The sequence below is a fragment of the Ranitomeya variabilis genome, chromosome 2 (assembly GCF_051348905.1).
Source record: "Ranitomeya variabilis isolate aRanVar5 chromosome 2, aRanVar5.hap1, whole genome shotgun sequence".
Classification (NCBI taxonomy): domain Eukaryota; kingdom Metazoa; phylum Chordata; class Amphibia; order Anura; family Dendrobatidae; genus Ranitomeya; species Ranitomeya variabilis.
The window spans coordinates 799,275,253-799,292,656 of record NC_135233.1 but is presented as its reverse complement, the minus strand read 5'-3'; the positions used below and the strand labels follow the sequence as shown (position 1 = coordinate 799,292,656).

At 42.2% G+C, this 17,404-nt stretch overlaps 1 protein-coding gene across 1 annotated transcript in view; it reads right to left on the bottom strand.

Annotated features, from left to right (window-relative positions):
- The window catches only part of SLC17A5 (solute carrier family 17 member 5), a 79,082-nt gene that overhangs the window by 37,223 nt on the left and 24,455 nt on the right, over positions 1-17,404 (bottom strand). Inside the window, exons 3-7 of the mRNA XM_077289891.1 lie at positions 13,864-14,097; positions 7,523-7,610; positions 7,184-7,270; positions 1,479-1,597; positions 1,105-1,263 (exon numbers count right to left, since the gene is read on the bottom strand). Of these exons, the coding sequence (XP_077146006.1) occupies positions 1,105-1,263; positions 1,479-1,597; positions 7,184-7,270; positions 7,523-7,610; positions 13,864-14,097 (687 nt within the window). The remainder of the gene's footprint in view (positions 1-1,104; positions 1,264-1,478; positions 1,598-7,183; positions 7,271-7,522; positions 7,611-13,863; positions 14,098-17,404) is intronic.

Here is a 17,404-nt window from a genome sequence, read left to right as displayed (position 1 = left end):
TGGTGAGGGGAGGCTGCTGAGGGGAGGAGATGAGAGGCTGGTGAGGGGAGGCTGCTGAGGAGATGAGAGGCTGGTCTCATGCTGTATATGGGGAGGTTATGTGGGTCTCATGCTGTATATGGGGAGGCTGTGTGGGGCTCATGCTGTATATAAGGGGCTGTGGGGGGTTTAAAGATATATAGCGGGTGTCAGCATACTTAATTCTCAATATTAAGTGATACAATTAATACTAATTAATATTGAGTAGAATTATTTTCATGCTATTTCATGCTCCACAACAGTCATGGTCTTTCATCTGGCCCCTCGGGGAAATAAATTGCCCACCCCTGATCTAGAGACATGGAGTGAGAAGCCCACAGACGATAGCAACAGATTAGTCCGTCCTCTCACTAAATTACCCATCCAGCTCTTCACACTATTCTCTCTGAAACGTCCGAGCATTGCGGAGATAAACGTCCCTGTTTGCAGTCTGAGCGATGTTGCCTGTGGTTTTGGTAGTATGAATCGACTGACAGGTTGCCCTTAAAAATCTGTCAGCCAAACCGTGCAACCGTAGCAGAATCAACTGACCATGTACTGTGTATGAGATCCACCAGATTCTCACATGACAACTAATGGAAAGGTTTGCTAAGGCTACTTTCACATCAGCGATTTTCTCCGTTCGCGGCAGACACTGCAGTTTTTCCGCATCTGTCGCGTAACATATCACTTACGGGCCGGCAACTCTGCGTTCGGCCTCATTCATTCCCTATGGGACTTGCGGACATGTGCGGCACTTGAGGCGAGACAAAAAAAAAAACACTGCTAGCATCATTTTTTTTCCTGTTGCTGCAAGTACCGCATTTGCCGGATCGCAACAAAACCGCAAGTGCCGCAAGTCCCATAGGGAATGAATGAGGCCGAACACAGTGTTGCCATAAGTGATCCGTTACGGATGCGGAAAAACTGCCGGATCTGCCGCAAATGTCAAAAATCGCTGATGTGAAAGTAGCCTAAGTCACTGCCGATAGTGTCTGCATTAGTCATACTCGCCAATGGGGGAGGCAGCACGAAAAGTGCCTAGGGCAGCAGAAACTCTAAATACGGCCCTGACCCTGGACTTACCTCTTGCTCATTAAAACGTAAAATTTCTTTCATGTAGGTAGGTAATAATGTCAGGAGAGTGTAGAAGGTCCAATTGTAAGAAAAATGAGCTACAACTATAGCCCACAGGGGCAATGATTTCAGCATAGCACAAATCGGTACATCTGTGTCCCTAGAGAGCTAGAAAACAAAAGTCAGGAGACAGATTTCATTATTACTAAATTTGATAAATAGCTTCATGATTTAGCTAGACCAGGCACCACAGGCATGATTTAACACAAATTTGTGAGGCCCACTAACTACAATGTAGTCTCTGACTAGCTTAATCTTTCCCCCAAATAAAGTAAACAAAACACCAACATAGAAAAAGTACAAAAGACCCTAAACCTACTTACCTCATGTTTGAGGGATGACAAAATATATTCTTTCTCAGAGTCCGATATTGAGCGATGGGTTTGAGGAGTGTCACTGACTATGCATAACCACAATATAAACCATAAAACACCTAGAGCCCCTGTTCACAGAGAGAAAAACAGAGTTAATACACATGCCGTCAGCTGAAAGCTGGGATTTCTGTGTGCCGGGCCTTAACACATTGACCGCTGTCGTCATTATTGCCCCCCAATCAGCGACTATCTGCTGTAGACATTACTGAGATGCTGAGGGAAAGTCCCTAAAACGCTAATATTGTTCATATAATACCATATAATCTTGATTCATTGGGGTATGTATATATCAGTAGACAGCATTGAAACAATAATCTCAGCTACAGATATATAAGTGAGCAGCGGCAAATGTGCTAAACGAAACCCATCAGTGGATTCATCCTGCCTGAACTGGACACTGGCTGTATTATTTCAGCCACGTATATTTTACACGGCGGCATTTCAGAGAAGGCATACTTTGAAAACCTGGATGGATATTATGCATTTTGGAAAACCAGTCAGAGTCAGTTTAGAAGACTAACCTGCAACGCATGTTTTCTCTGAAGCGCTTCTGCAATAACGCAGTGGGTGCTGCTCGTGGTTCGGGCAGCATGAATCAGCTGATAGAATACGGTATATACTCGAGTATAAGCCAATCCGAGTACAAGCCGGGACACCTAATTTTGCCACAGAAAATTGGGTAAGCTTATTGACTCGAGTATAAGCTGGACATGCATTGCCCCCTTATCCCTGTCCTGCTATGTGTGGCTCCCCCGGTCCCGCATGGCTCAACTCCCCTGGTCCCGCATGGCTTACAACCCCCCTTCCTATTCACCCTCCTTGTGCCGTCGCTGCATCTCCGTTGTCCCAGAGCGGAAGCTCATCCTGTGCTCATCGGTCACGTGGTACCGCTCATTAAGGTAATGAGTATGCGCTCCACGCCTATGGGAGTGGAGACGCGTGCATATTCATTACCTTAATGAGCAGTACCATGTGACTGCTGAGTACAGGAAGAGCTGCCGGCGCGGGGACGGAGATGCAGCGACAGTGTGAGGAAGGTGAGTATGATGTCTTCTGTTAGCCGGCGGCTGCAGCTGTCACTGTGCCACAGTGACAGCTGCAGCCGCCAGCTCCTGCCATTGCTCTGCTGTTCCCCCTCCCCCACCGGCTTTCTGGACAATGACTCATGTATAAGCCGAGGGGGCCGTTTTCAGCACTAAAAAAAGTGCTGAAAATCTCGACTTCTACACGAGTATATGTGGTATGTTTGTGATCTTAAAGGGAGCATAAGTATGCAGAAGAAAGTACCAGAAACAAAGAAATATTTAATAATATGGGAGATTTAATAATGACAATGCATGAAATACGTGTATATATCATGGCGTGTGGCTAGCCTTAACTCCTTCCCGACCAGGACATTTTTCTTTTTTTGAGCTTTCATTTTTTTCCCCCCTCTTTTCTTCCAAGGGCAATACCTTTTTATATTTTTTTCGTCTAAATAACCATGTGAAGTTTTGTTTTTTGCAGGAAGAATTTTACTTTTGAATGACACCATCCATTCTATGATGCGATGAACAGGAAAGCGGAAAAAAAAAATCAAAATGCAGCAAAATAGTGAGAAAAAAAAGTGCAATTCCACAATTTTTTTTTTATACACATTGTAAAAATGACCTAGAAATGTGATTCTACAGACCAGTAGGATTATGGCGATAGTAAATATGCATATTTATTATTGTGTCGTCATTTTCCAAAAGCTATACGTTTTCAATTTTTGGTTAATGGAGCTGTGTAAGGGCCTCTTTTTTTGTGTCATGAGTGGATTTTTGTGTCTTTCTTTTTACACCATTGTGGTGACTAAAAAATGTAATTCTGGAGTTTTTTTTTTTTTTTCTCGTTATGCCATTTACTGATTGATTTGTTAGTGTCCCCTTTATTTTTTTTGAGCAGTATATAAAATGAATTAACCCGAAGTGGAAAATCAAATTACAGGCTGATCCAACTTCAACGGAAATGCCTGAAGACAAGGCGTTGGTGGATGGAATGAGACATGATGTCCCAGATGTGCTTGATTGGTTTCAGGTCTGGGGAACATGCGGGCCAGACCATAGCATCAATGCCTTCATCATGTGGGAACTGCTGACACACATTGTCATGCATCAGAAGGAACCCAGGGCAGCACTCCAATGAAATACCTCCCCCCACCACAACAGCAGGAGACATTGATTCACAATCAGTGTTGCTTCATAACCGGACAGATTGATTTTATAGAAGTGTGACTGACCTGGAGTTACATCGTGTTGTGAATGCCTTAATTTTTAATGATTTAAATAAAAAGGGGGTTATTTAAGGTTTGGCATGTTTTATTTTTTTATACTTTTTTTATAAGAATAAATACACTAGCACCCCACAAAGTAATTTGAGGACGAAGCAGCAAAAACAGATATACAGATTTGTGTAAAAGAACTGTAAAAGGAGCCACAAAAGGAAGGATCACATTCCTAAGATATTCCAAAGTTATTTCATTACAGTCTTCCATGCAAAAGTGACAAACTGCATTGATAAACTATACTGCTATCAGCAACTGTCAGTAAAGACAATTGTCAGCAAGGACAATACCAACTGCAAAGTCGCCGTTTACTAACCACTCAACTAACATCTGCTACAGATCTGTAAATTGTTTTATTTATTGATGTGTCATATGATATATTATTTGTTTATTGAAAATGTAAAACCTATATTTATTGATTTCTTAGTGCAACAGATTCTCTTTATTTACTTTTTTTTTTTAGTTTTTTGTTAGTCTTCTTAGGGAACTTAAACCTGTGAAAATCAACGAGCCGGCATATCATATGTTAGAAAGGGGTTAAACAGTAATCGTTTTAATTTCCATTTCATAAAACTTTGCAATGTATCTTTTATTGCTTCTTTCTCCTCCTCAACTGATCATTCATTCTCAATTCAAGGGTAAAATCTGTATTCAGTCAGGGCCTTGCTTTTTCTGGAATAAGTTTATATCGGTACCATATATGATATAACACATTCTTTGATCGCTTTTTATTATGAGTTTTTGGGAGAACTAATTAAAGCACCACTCCAGGGTTTTGTTATTTTATTTCTACGTCAGAGTCGTGCTGTTAATCTACGTTCCTTGACCCTAGTATAATAACTTACCAACCGTTGTCTTCAACTCTTCCCTGGGCGACACTCCGATCGTACAACATCATCTTGTAACCGCAACTTCTGACTGATCGGAAGTCAGAAGTAACAAGCTCTTAATCTCTTAAAGCGAACCTGTCACTAGGTCACGTTGGCCTTTCAGGGCTTATCTACAGCATTCTATAATGCTTGCGGTCCGGTTCGATGGGGGTCGCAGGTCCGGGTCCGTCGCTTCCCATCTTCTTGCGATGCTGCCCTCCCCTGACATCGCACTCCTGTGCAGACGTACTTCTCTTCTCTGTTGAGGGCAGAGCAAACTACTGCAGTGCACAGGTGCTGGGCCTCTCTGACCTTTCCCGGAACCTGCATACTACAGTACTTTGCTCTGCCCTCAACAGGGCAGATAAGTACACCTGTGCAGGAGCGCGATGCCGGGGAGCCATGAAGCAAGCAGGAGTGCTAGGATCATAAGGAGATGGGAGGCGCCGGACCTGCGACAGCCATCGGACCGGCCCGCCCCCCGGGTGAGTATAATGAAACTTATTTTTCCTATCTTTCAGGTTGGATTGGGGCTTATCTACAACATTATAGAATGTTGTAAATAAGCCCTGAAAGGTGATAGCTGTATCTTATATCAGCCAAACCGGGTGACAGGTTCGCTTTAAGGGCAGCATTGGAGGGCTGCTCTTAATCTCACAAGCTCTTAAGTCTAGGAGATCCTCGTTCTGGTTCTCATAGTCTAAGGCTTCTTTCACACTAGCGTCAGGCTCGACCCGTCGCCGTGCATCGGGCCGAGGTCCCCGACGCTAGCGTTGTCCCCGCCGCACAACGGGGGCAGCGGATGCATTTTTCCAACGCATCCGCTGCCCCATTTTGAGGTGCGGGGAGGTGGGGGCGGAGTTCCGGCCGCGCATGCGCGGTCGGAAAAAGCGGACCGTCGGGAGCAAAAAACGTTACATGTAACGTTTTTTGCTCCCGACGATCCGCCACAGCACGGCGCAACCGTCGCAGGACTGTTGGGACGTGTGTCATTGCGTCGCAAATGCGTCGCTAATGTTAGTCAATGCAGAAAAAACGCATCCTGCAAGCACTTTTGCAGGATGCGTTTTTTCGGCAAAACGACGCATTTGCGACGTAATGCAGTTAACGCTAGTGTGAAAGTAGCCTAACATTGAGTTGTGACCTCCAGATCGCCCAGCAAACACTGGAACGATCCAGCAGGTCACAAACTGCAGAAAATGCATGAAACATGAAGAGCTGGTAAGTATATTACTAGAGGCATGGAACTTAGATGAGTAGCACTACTCCAGTGCTGCAATAAAAAAATGCTGCAGTGTTGCTTTAATTAATAAAACCAATTTGTGAATTGCTCTGTTGTTATTTTCTAAGTGCTGTTTACCAAGTGGTAACAGCAAGACTATTCTTGGATAACAACAATTACAGCGATACCAGATTTTTATAGATTTTTTTTATGTTTTTCATGGGAACACTTTTTTTTTTTAAATGTATTTTTTCTAACTAAAACATTTATTTTTCCACTGACAAAGCTATAGGTTTTTTTGCCAGGTGAGTTGATATTCCATGTTGTGTGTGTGTGTCAATATAATGAAAAAACTACATTTTTGGGATGATTTTTTTTTTTCTCTTTACAGTGTTCATCGTATGAGAGAAATAATGCGAACGTTTTATAATTTGGATTGCTCCAGAAGCGGTGACATGAATTATTTTATACTTATATTAAAAACGGTGTTTGTATTGACAAAACATCTTCCGTTATTTTTTTCACACTAAAGTTTAATTTTTCTCTTTTTACAAACATTTTATTGGATTTTATTTTGTTTTTTTTACTTGTCCCACTCTGGGTCTTGAACATTTACTGGTCTAATACGCTGCAATACATATGTAGTGCAGTATACTAAACATTTCAGTTTTACACTGTCAGGAGGCCGGTTGAGCACTGATATAAATGGGGTCTAACAGTGGAGCCGGCAGGCTTTGACACTATTTGGCAGCCTCAGATTGACAAAGCAACCATGGGCATGAGGACTGATGGAGTGAAAATAGGGATCCACCATCACTTCACAACCGCCTAGATGCCGCAGTCACTATTAACCGTGACATCTAAAGGGTTAAATGTCCGCGAACATCAATCGGACCTGTTGCAGCAAAATGTCAGAAATAATATATAGCTGAAACCCGCTGCTGATAATGCCGATCTCTGCTCCGGAGCCAGATTCATCACCAAGTCACGCATGGCTGATCTAGGGAACACCTTTAAGAATAAAAAATATCACCATTGCACGCAACTGATCTACAAGGTGATTAAAGCCAAACAATTTATCATACATGTGTAGAAATCTGCCTGGAGACAACACATTTGTTGTAACCTGGTCTTATAGCTGCAAAAATGCACTAAATATTAATCTGTGTGTGAGCGAGGAAAGACTGAAACATTACAGTATTCAAACATGGATGCTTTACTATGTTCTTTACACCTTCATTATTGATACATTACTTACCAAAAATGTAGAAGACATAAATCCAGTTCATATAATAGCAGATTAACCCAGACAGAGGCAGCGATACCACTGTGCCAAGCTGAGCGCCTACAAAACAAGAAGAAAGCTGGAATCATAGCTAGGAGAAACAAAGTGGCCACTATATATCCAGTCATTTTGAATGTGCGGTTTCAATTTAGCAAAAATATATCTTTGTACAGTGTTATATATTTACTATTCACATACATGAACCACAATCTAAGTCAACCAATCGTAGATCAATATTTTCATTCAATAAACAGCGATTTGCGGCATACAATAGTTTGTTGTTTTAATGAATATCAGTTTTCTCATACTCACCTGCGTAAGAAAGACTTAAAAGTCTGCTCCGCTCAAGAGGTGGCGCCCAGGATGACCACATTGCATGCATGGCTGGAAACGTAACACCCTGAGAAGACATTAGAAATATATTATTTCTTCACTGAGAACATCATTTTTGTTTTTTACATGCGATACAAACTGGATTTTAGCCGTTTGAGACAAAGAAAAAATTGCTGCCAAGATAAACATTAGCATTAACCCCTTAACACTCCATAAGTGCTGGTAAATTAAGGCTACATGACAGGTCATCGTGATCAAGCAGGCACTGACTATGCACCGATGCAATCAGCCGCAAGAACTGACAAACACAGCCAGAGGGGTGCGAGTAAGGGGTGACAGACGGAAGAGAAAAAGAAGCCCCCAATCTAAAGATTGCTGGTTCTCATTCATCCACCCCTCAAAACTAAAATCACCCAGTACCCAAAAAATGAAGAATGTCAACACATCACACAAGAGACAAGCCCTTCGGCTGTGTGCTCACAATGAGTTTTTGACGATGCATATGTTTGTGGAGTCAGACAGCTGTCAAATGCAGGGTCTTACAGTTCCAGCAAAGTAGATGGGATTTATAGACATCTCATGCCTCTGTGCTTTTCATTTTACTCAGCGGAAACAGACCTGTGGTACGTGTTTTAACTCCGCAACATACTAATTTCTCTTGCAGGTTCTCTCGCTCTCTTATGTGCAGATTTTTATCATAGACTTGCATTAGATGCGGAAAATCTGCAGATAAAAAAAAAATAAAAATTGCACATACGTTTGTAGTGCATATCTGCAGTGGAAACGCATCAGAAACGCCTGTAATCCGCACATGACTGTATTGATAAAGTTTTGACACAGCCAAATACAAAGAAGTATCAAAAACAAAGCAGCTTTGTTTAAAACATCACATACCAAAAGATAGTAAAAACGCAATTAAAAATGAAAGTAACCCAATTTTCTTAATAGGTGCAGAAAATCTGCAACATCAAGAACTCATTCAAACCTTATTGTGGAAGCATAGCTGTACACATCTCGGTGAATATATGTATATATATGTATATATATATGTATATATATATATATATATATATATATATATATATATATATATATATATATATATATATATGTATATATATATATATGTATGTATATATATATATATATATATATATATATATATATATATATATATATATATATATATATATATATATATATATATATATATATATATATATATATTTCCTTTTTTTGTTTTTTATTTTTTATCTATCTATCTATCTATCTATCTATCTATCTATCTATCTATCTATCTATCTATCTATCTATCGTATAAGCCGAGAATTTCAGCCCATTTTTTTTAGGTTGAAATTGCCCCTCTCGGCATACCCAGGGGTCGGCAGGGGAGGGTGAGGGGCAGCTGTCTAATAATACTCACCTGCCCTGGCACGGTCCCTGCACATCCCTGGTTCGCCGGCAGCTTCTTCTGTATAGAGCGGTCACATGGTACCGCTCATTACAGTAATGAATATGGACCCGGCTCCACTCCCATAGTGGTGGAGCCACATATTCATTACTGTAATGAGCGGTACCATGTGACCGCTCAATACAGAAGAAGCTGCCGGCGCCAGAGAACCAGGGACTGCACAGCGCCAGGAGCAGGTGAGTATAACGCAGTGCGCGATATTCACCTGTTCCTCGTTCCACCGACGGCCGCCGCTGTCTTCCTCGTCCTTTGCAGTGACGCTCAGGTCAGAGGGCGCGTTGACGTGATTAGTGTGCGCGCCACCCTCTGCCCGAGCGTCAGTGCGGAGGACGGGGAAGACACAGCGGCGGCCATCGGTGGAACGCGGACCGGTGAATATAGCAAGTGCTGGGGACCTGAGAGGTGAATATGTGATTTTTTTTTTTTTTTTTTTAATCGCAGCAACAGCATATGGGGCAAATCTCTGTATGGAGCATCTTATGGGGTCATGTGCAGCGTTATATGGGGCAAATATCTGTATGGAGCATCTTATGGGGCCATGTGCAGCGTTATATGGGGCAAATATCTATATGGGGCCCTGTGCAGCATTATATGGGGCAAATATCTGTATGAAGCATCTTATGGAGCCATAATCAGCATTTGTGGAGCATTATACGGGGCAAATGTGTCTATGGAGTATCTTATGGGGCCATAATCAGCATTTGTGGAGCATTATTTGGGGCAAATGTCTGTATGGAGCATCTTATGGGGCCATAATCAGCATTTGTGGAGCATTATATGGGGCAAATGTCTGTATGGAGCATCTTATGGGGCCATAATCAACATTTGTGAAGCATTATTTGGGGCTTATTTTAATATGGAACATCTTATGGGGCCATAATCAACCTTTATGCAGCATTATATGGGGCATATTGTATTATGGAGCATCTTATGGGGCCCATCATGAACTTTATGGAGCATTATATGGGGCTCCTGATTCAATATGGATATTCAAAAACAATAAACCTACTGATGTCTCAATCACTTTTACTTTTTTTGGCATCTATTTTTAATTTTGACATTTACCAGCAGCTGCTGCATTTCCCACCCTAGGCTTATACTTGAGTCATTAAGCTTTCCCAGTTTTTTTGTGGCAAAATTAGGGGGGGGGTCGGCTTATACCCGAGTACATACATATATATATATATATATATATATATATATATATATATATATATATATATATATATATACACACACTGAAAGTGCCCCCTCGGCTTATACTCGAGTCACGGTCGGCGGGTGAGGGGGAGAGGGCGCTGAGGCATACTCACCTAGTCCCGGCGCTCCTGGCGCTCCCCCTGCCCGTCCCACGGTCTTCGGTGCCGCAGCTCTTCCCCTGTTCAGCGGTCACGTGGGACCGCTCATTAGAGAAATGAATAGGCTGCTCCACCTCCCATAGGGGCGGAGCCGCATAATTCATTTCTCTAATCAGCGGTGCCGGTGACCGCTGACGGAGGAAGAGGCTGCGGCTCCGAAGACCAGCTGTCCGGGGGAAGGAGCCAGGGACGCCGGGAGCAGGTAAGTATTACATATTTACCTTCCCTCGTTCCACACGCCGGGCGCCGCTCAGTCTTCGCGTCCTCTTGTTCTGACTGTTCAGGTCAGAGGGCGCGATGACGCATATAGTGTGCGCGCCGCCCTCTGCCTGATCAGTCAGTGAGGAGAGACGCCGGAACGGGACGCTGAGGAGCTGCAAGCAAGACAGGTGAGTATGTGTTTTTTTTTTTTTTTATTGCAGCAGCAGCAATGGCACAGATTTATGTGGAGTATCTATGGGTCAAAGGTGCAGAGCACTATATATAAGGCACAGCTTTATGTGGAGCATCTATGGGGCCATAATCAAAGGTCAAAGGTGCAGAGCATTATATATGGCACAGCTATCTATGGGGCCATAATCAAAGGTGCAGAGCATTATATATGGCACAGCTATCTATGGGGCCATAATCAAAGGTGCAGAGTATTATATATGGCACAGCTTTATGTGGAGCATCTATGGGGCCATAATGAATGGTGCAGAGCATTATATGTGGCACAGCTTTATGTGGAGCATCTATGGGGCCATAATGAACGGTGCAGAGCATTATATGTGGCACAGCTTTATGTGGAGCATCTATGGGGCCATATGAACGGTATGGAGCATCTATTTTTAATTTTGAAATTCACCGGTAGCTGCTGTATTTTCCACCCTAGGCTTATACTCGAGTCAATAAGTTTTGACAGTTTTTTGTGGCAAAATTAGGGGGGGGGGGGGGTCGGCTTATACTCGGGTCGGCTTATACTCGAGTATATACGGTATATATATTTGGCATCGCCATAATCTTTCTGACCAGTAACACAAAGTGAGCGCTTCATAAAAATTCAATCTGGATTAAATATTTTTTTCCTCCCTTTAAAGTGAACCTATCAGCTGATACATGATGCCCGAGGATTGGGTATCAGATACTGGCTGTACGATCTCAGCCAGGTATGTTTGACTCTGAAAGGCTTTGGTGGACTATACACACACGTAGACAGCGACCTGTCAATCCAGGGAAGTGGGTGGGTGAAGACGCCTATCGGAATAGTCTAAGCGCGGTCTCGGTCCCAGGTGTCTTTGTACAGTATGTTTTTACAGTATGATGCAATGTTTCGGATTAAAATATACCTGGCTGAGATCATACAGCCATTGTCTGATACAGGCTGACCATTCCGCTGGCAGCATGTATCAGCTGAATTGTTCACTTTAAAGGAGTTTTCTTGGCTGAAAGAAGTCTACATTAAGTGACCCTGTGTAACCGCTGAATTGTGATGGTGTGCAATGCAGAGTAAGCGGGTGACCATATGTATGACATTCGCACACTTTGGGTCATGTGCTGACTAGTCTCACCTAGCTCGTCAATGTACTGTAGAGAGAAGCAGATCACAATATAGTTGGCATTTGACCGCACCCATGACAATCACATACAGTTACATGAAAAAGTTTGGGCACCCCTATTAATCTTAAGCTTAATATTTTATAAAAATTGTTGTTGTTTTTTTGCAACAGCTATTTCAGTTTCATATATCTAATAACTGTTGGACACAGTAATGTTTCTGCCGTGAAATGAGGTTTATTGTACTAACAGAAAATGTGCAATCTGCATTCAAACAAAATTTGACAGGTGCATAAGTATGGGCACCTCACCAGAAAAGTGACATTAATATTTAGTAGATCCTCCCTTTGAAAAATACCAGCCTCTAGTCGCTTCCTGTAGCTTTTAATGAGTTCCTGGATCCTGGATGAAGGTATTTTTGACCATTCCTCTTTACAAAACAATTCCAGTTCAGTTAAGTTTGATGGTCGCCAAGCATGGACAGCCCTCTTCAAATGATCCCACAGATGTTCAATGATATTCAGGTCTGGGGACTGGGATGGCCATTCCAGAACAGTGTAATTGTTCCTCTGCATGAATGCCTGAGTAGATTTGGAGCGGTGTTTTGGATCATTGTCTTGCTGAAAGATCCATCCCCTGCGTAACTTCACTTGTCAAGGATTCATGAACATTATTGTCAAGAATCTGCTGATACTGAGAGGAATCCATGCGTCCCTCAACTTTAACAAGATTCCCGGTCCCGGCATTGGCCACACAGCCCCAAAGCATGATGGAACCTCCACCAAATTTTACTGTGGGTAGGAAGTGTTTTTCTTGGAATGCTGTGTTTTTTTGCCGCCATGCATAACGCCTTTTTGTATGACCAAACAACTCAATCTTGGTTTCATCAGTCCACAGGACGTTCTTCCAACAAGAAATTGGCTTCTCCAAATGTGCTTTTGCATACCTCAGCCGACTCTGTTTGTGGCGTGCTTGCAGAAATGGCTTCTTTCGCATCACTCTCCCATACAGCTTCTCCTTGTGCAAAGTGCGTTGTATAGTTGACCAATGCACAGTGACACCATCTGCAGCAAGTTGATGCTGCAGCTCTCTGGAGGTGGTCTGAGGATTGTCCTTGACTGATCTCACCATTGTTCTTCTCTGCCTTTCTGATGTTTTTCTTGGCCTGCCACTTCTGGCCTTAACAAGAACTGTACCTGTGTTCTTCCATTTCCTTACTATGTTCCTCACCGTGGAAATTGACAGGTTAAATCTCTGAGACAGCTTTTTGTATCCTTCCCCTGAACAACTATGTTGAATAATCTTTGTTTTCAGATCATTTGACAGTTGTTTTGAGGAGCCCATGATGCCACTCTTCAGAGGAGATTCAAACAGGAGAACAACTTGCAAGTGGCCACTTTAAGTAGCTTTTCTCATGATTGCATACACCTGGCTATGAAGTTCAAAGCTCAATGAGGTTATAAAACCAAAAAAAGTGCTTTAGTAAGTCAGTAAAAAGTAGGTAGGAGTATTTAAAACAAGAAAATAAGGGTGCCCATACTATGGCACCTGTCAAATTTTGTTTGAATGCAGATTGCACATTTTCTGTTAGTACAATAAACCTCATTTCAAGGCAGAAACATTACTGTGTCCAACAGTTATTGGATATATGAAACTGAAATAGCTGTGGCAAAAAACAAACAAACAATTTTTATAAAACATTAAGCTTAAGATTAATAGGGGTGCCCAAACTTTTTCATATAACTGTACATGTAGCCAAGTGACCTCTACTCATACTGTGAATACAGAGGAAATGCATCAGTGTGCAATGTGAACGGAGTCCTCACTAACACAAGGGTGGACCAGTCATGCATTCAAAACAAAGCTCTCACACTGGTTAGAAAACATCCCTTGCTTTATATTTTCTGGTGAAAAACTAAAGTTCCCCCTGAAAACAAACAAACAAAAACTCTTACCTCTCCAAGCCCTTCCAGCACTCTTACTGCTATAAGGTATCCAGCACCTAAATCCGCAGCTAATGGAGTAAGTAAAGTGAATACTGCCGTGCCCAGAATGCCGAATCCCAGCAACAGTTTGCCACCAATTCTGCCAGCCAAGTATCCACCAGGAATTTGAGTGAGAATGTATCCGTAGAAGAAGGAACTAAGTATCCAGCCTTGGGTATATGCATCCCATTCATACTTCTTGCCCTTTAAAGTATTGAAATAATAAAAGTAAGCATTGACATTAACAAAGCTGTTTTTAAAAATCATTATCATGCAAAAAAATACAAACAAAAAACACCAACACTTCTGAGCGCTGAATAAACTTTTTCTATAAAGCCAGAGCGGTCAATCAAACAAGGGAGGGGGTGGAGATTGAGGATGAACAAGCAGGTGGGAAGGTGTATTTCAATGATTGACCCTGCCATGAAGCACTGAGTGCTTGCGCTTGGTCAGCAAAGAATGACTATTCATACCGAGTCCCATTAATGTATACACTACTGCATCACCAGCCTGTGTGACTAGATGTTCTTTTAGATCTCTAGTGGTTGAACGATAACTACACCTATGAGACATTTAACTCAGTGGCTATGGTGAAGAATAATTATAAACAACGTATTATACTAAACCTCAGACCGTACAACCTATAATAAAAGGGACCTGAAAGTCGATCGTTTCACCACTGAATGCACGTTTTCCAATGGCAAGATTGGAGAAGCGACAGTTAATATACAGTGGGGCAAAAAAGTATTTAGTCAGTCAGCAATACTGCAAGTTCCACCACTTAAAAAGATGAGAGGCGTCTGTAATTTACATCATAGGTAGACCTCAACTATGGGAGACAAACTGAGGAAAAAAAATCCAGAAAATCACATTGTCTGTTTTTTTAACATTTAATTTGCATATTATGGTGGAAAATAAGTATTTGGTCAGAAACAAAATTTCATCTCAATACTTTGACCTCTGTCATTGCCAACAAAGGATATTTTACAAACGTTTTCTGTAAGTCTTCACAAGGTTGCCACACACTGTTGTTGGTATGTTGGCCGATTCCTCCATGCAGATCTCCTCTAGAGCAGTGATGTTTTTGGCTTTTCGCTTGGCAACACGGACTTTCAACTCCCTCCAAAGGTTTTCTATAGGGTTGAGATCTGGAGACTGGCTAGGCCACTCCAGGACCTTGAAATGCTTCTTACGAAGCCACTCCTTCGCTGCCCTGGCGGTGTGCTTTAGATCATTGTCATGTTGAAAGACCCAGCCATGTTTCATCTTCAATGCCCTTGCTGATGGAAGGAGGTTTGCACTCAAAATCTCACGATACATGGCCCCATTCATTCTTTCATGTACCCGGATCAGTCGTCCTGGCCCCTTTGCAGAGAAATAGCCCCAAAGCATGATGTTTCCACCACCATGCTTTACAGTAGGTATGGTGTTTGATGGATGCAACTCAGTATTCTTTTTCCTCCAAACACGACAAGTTGTGTTTCTACCAAACAGTTCCAGTTTGGTTTCATCAGACCATAGGACCTTCTCCCAAAACTCCTCTGGATCATCCAAATGCTCTCTAGCAAACTTCAGACGGGCCCGGACATGTACTGGCTTAAGCAGTGGGACACGTCTGGCACTGCAGGATCTGAGTCCATGGTGGCGTAGTGTGTTACTTATGGTAGGCCTTGTTACATTGGTCCCAGCTCTCTGCAGTTCATTCACTAGGTCCCCCCGCGTGGTTCTGGGATTTTTGCTCACCGTTCTTGTGATCATTCTGACCCCACGGGGTGGGATTTTGCATGGAGCCCCAGATTGAGGGAGATTATCAGTGGTCTTGTATGTCTTCCATTTTCTAATTATTGCTCCCACTGTTGATTTCTTCACTCCAAGCTGGTTGGCTATTGCAGATTCAGTCTTCCCAGCCTGGTGCAGGGCTACAATTTTGTTTCTGGTGTCCTTTGACAGCTCTTTGGTTTCACCATAGTGGAGTTTGGAGTCAGACTGTTTGAGGGTGTGCACAGGTGTCTTTTTATACTGATAACAAGTTTAAACAGGTGCCATTACTACAGGTAATGAGGGGAGGAAAGAGGAGACTCTTAAAGAAGAAGTTACAGGTCTGTGAAAGCCAGAAATCTTGATTGTTTGTTTCTGACCAAATACTTATTTTCCACCATAATATGCAAATTAAATGTTAAAAAAACAGACAATGTGATTTTCTGGATTTTTTTTACTCAGTTTGTCTCCCATAGTTGAGGTCTACCTATGATGTAAATTACAGACGCCTCTCATCTTTTTAAGTGGTGGAACTTGCACTATTGCTGACTGACTAAATACTTTTTTGCCCCACTGTACATGGTAGGCCATTTACATGGATACACCTAAATAAAATGGGAATGGCTGGTGACATCAACTTCCTGTTTGTGGCACATTAGTATATGGGAGGGGGAATACTTTTCAAAATGGGTGGTGGCCATTTTGAAGTCGGCCATTTTGGATCCAACTATTTTTTCCAATGGGAAGAGGGTCATGTGACACATCAAACTTATTGAGAATTTCACAAGTAAAACAATGGTGTGCTTGGTTTTAACATAACTTTATTCTTTCATGAGTTATTTACAAGTTTACGACCACTTATAAAATGTGTTCAAAGTGCTGCCCATTGTTGGATTGTCAATGCAACCCTCTTCTCCCACTGTTGACACACTGATACCAACACCGCAGAAGAAATGCTAGCACAGGCTTCCAATATCCGTTGTTTCAGATGCTGCACATCTCTTATCTTCACAGCATAGATAATTGCTTTCAGATGACCCCAAAAATAAAAGTCTAAGGGGGTCAGAACGGGAGACCTTGGTGGCCATTCAACTGGCCCACAACGACCAATCCACTTTCCAGTAAACTGTTCATGTAGGAATGCTCGGACCTGACACCCAAGACGGTGTACCACACTATAGGGGAGATCGTCGTGGTACACATTATTAAAGAGGGACTGTTTGTTTTTTTAAAACAACTTTTGCAGGTGATCGATGGCTTCGATTGGATTAGGCGGGGAATAAAAATTATGAAAAAATGTGTAGTGTTTTATTTCATTAAAATACTTTTTTTCTGGCTGTGTCTTTTTTTTAACCCATTAATAACTATAGGATTAATAATGGATAGGCGTCTTATTGACACCTCAATTATTAATCAGACTTAATGTCACCTTACAATCAACGGTGACATTAACCCCTTGTTACCCCATATGCCACCGCTGCACGGCAGTGGGAAGAGAGAGGCTAAGTGCCAGAATTACAGTGTACAGATGCGCCAATTCTGGGGAGGCTGGGTGCTGGTATTTTTAGCCGGTGGGGCCCAATAACTATGGCCCTTTTTTAGGCTATGAATATCAGCCCGCAGATGTCTGCATAGCCTTTCTGACTATAAATTATAGGGGGACCCCATGTCATTTTTCTTGGGGTCCCCCTATTTTAATAGCCAGTAAAGGCTAAATATACAAGCTCCAGGCTGATATTCATAGCCTCGGAAG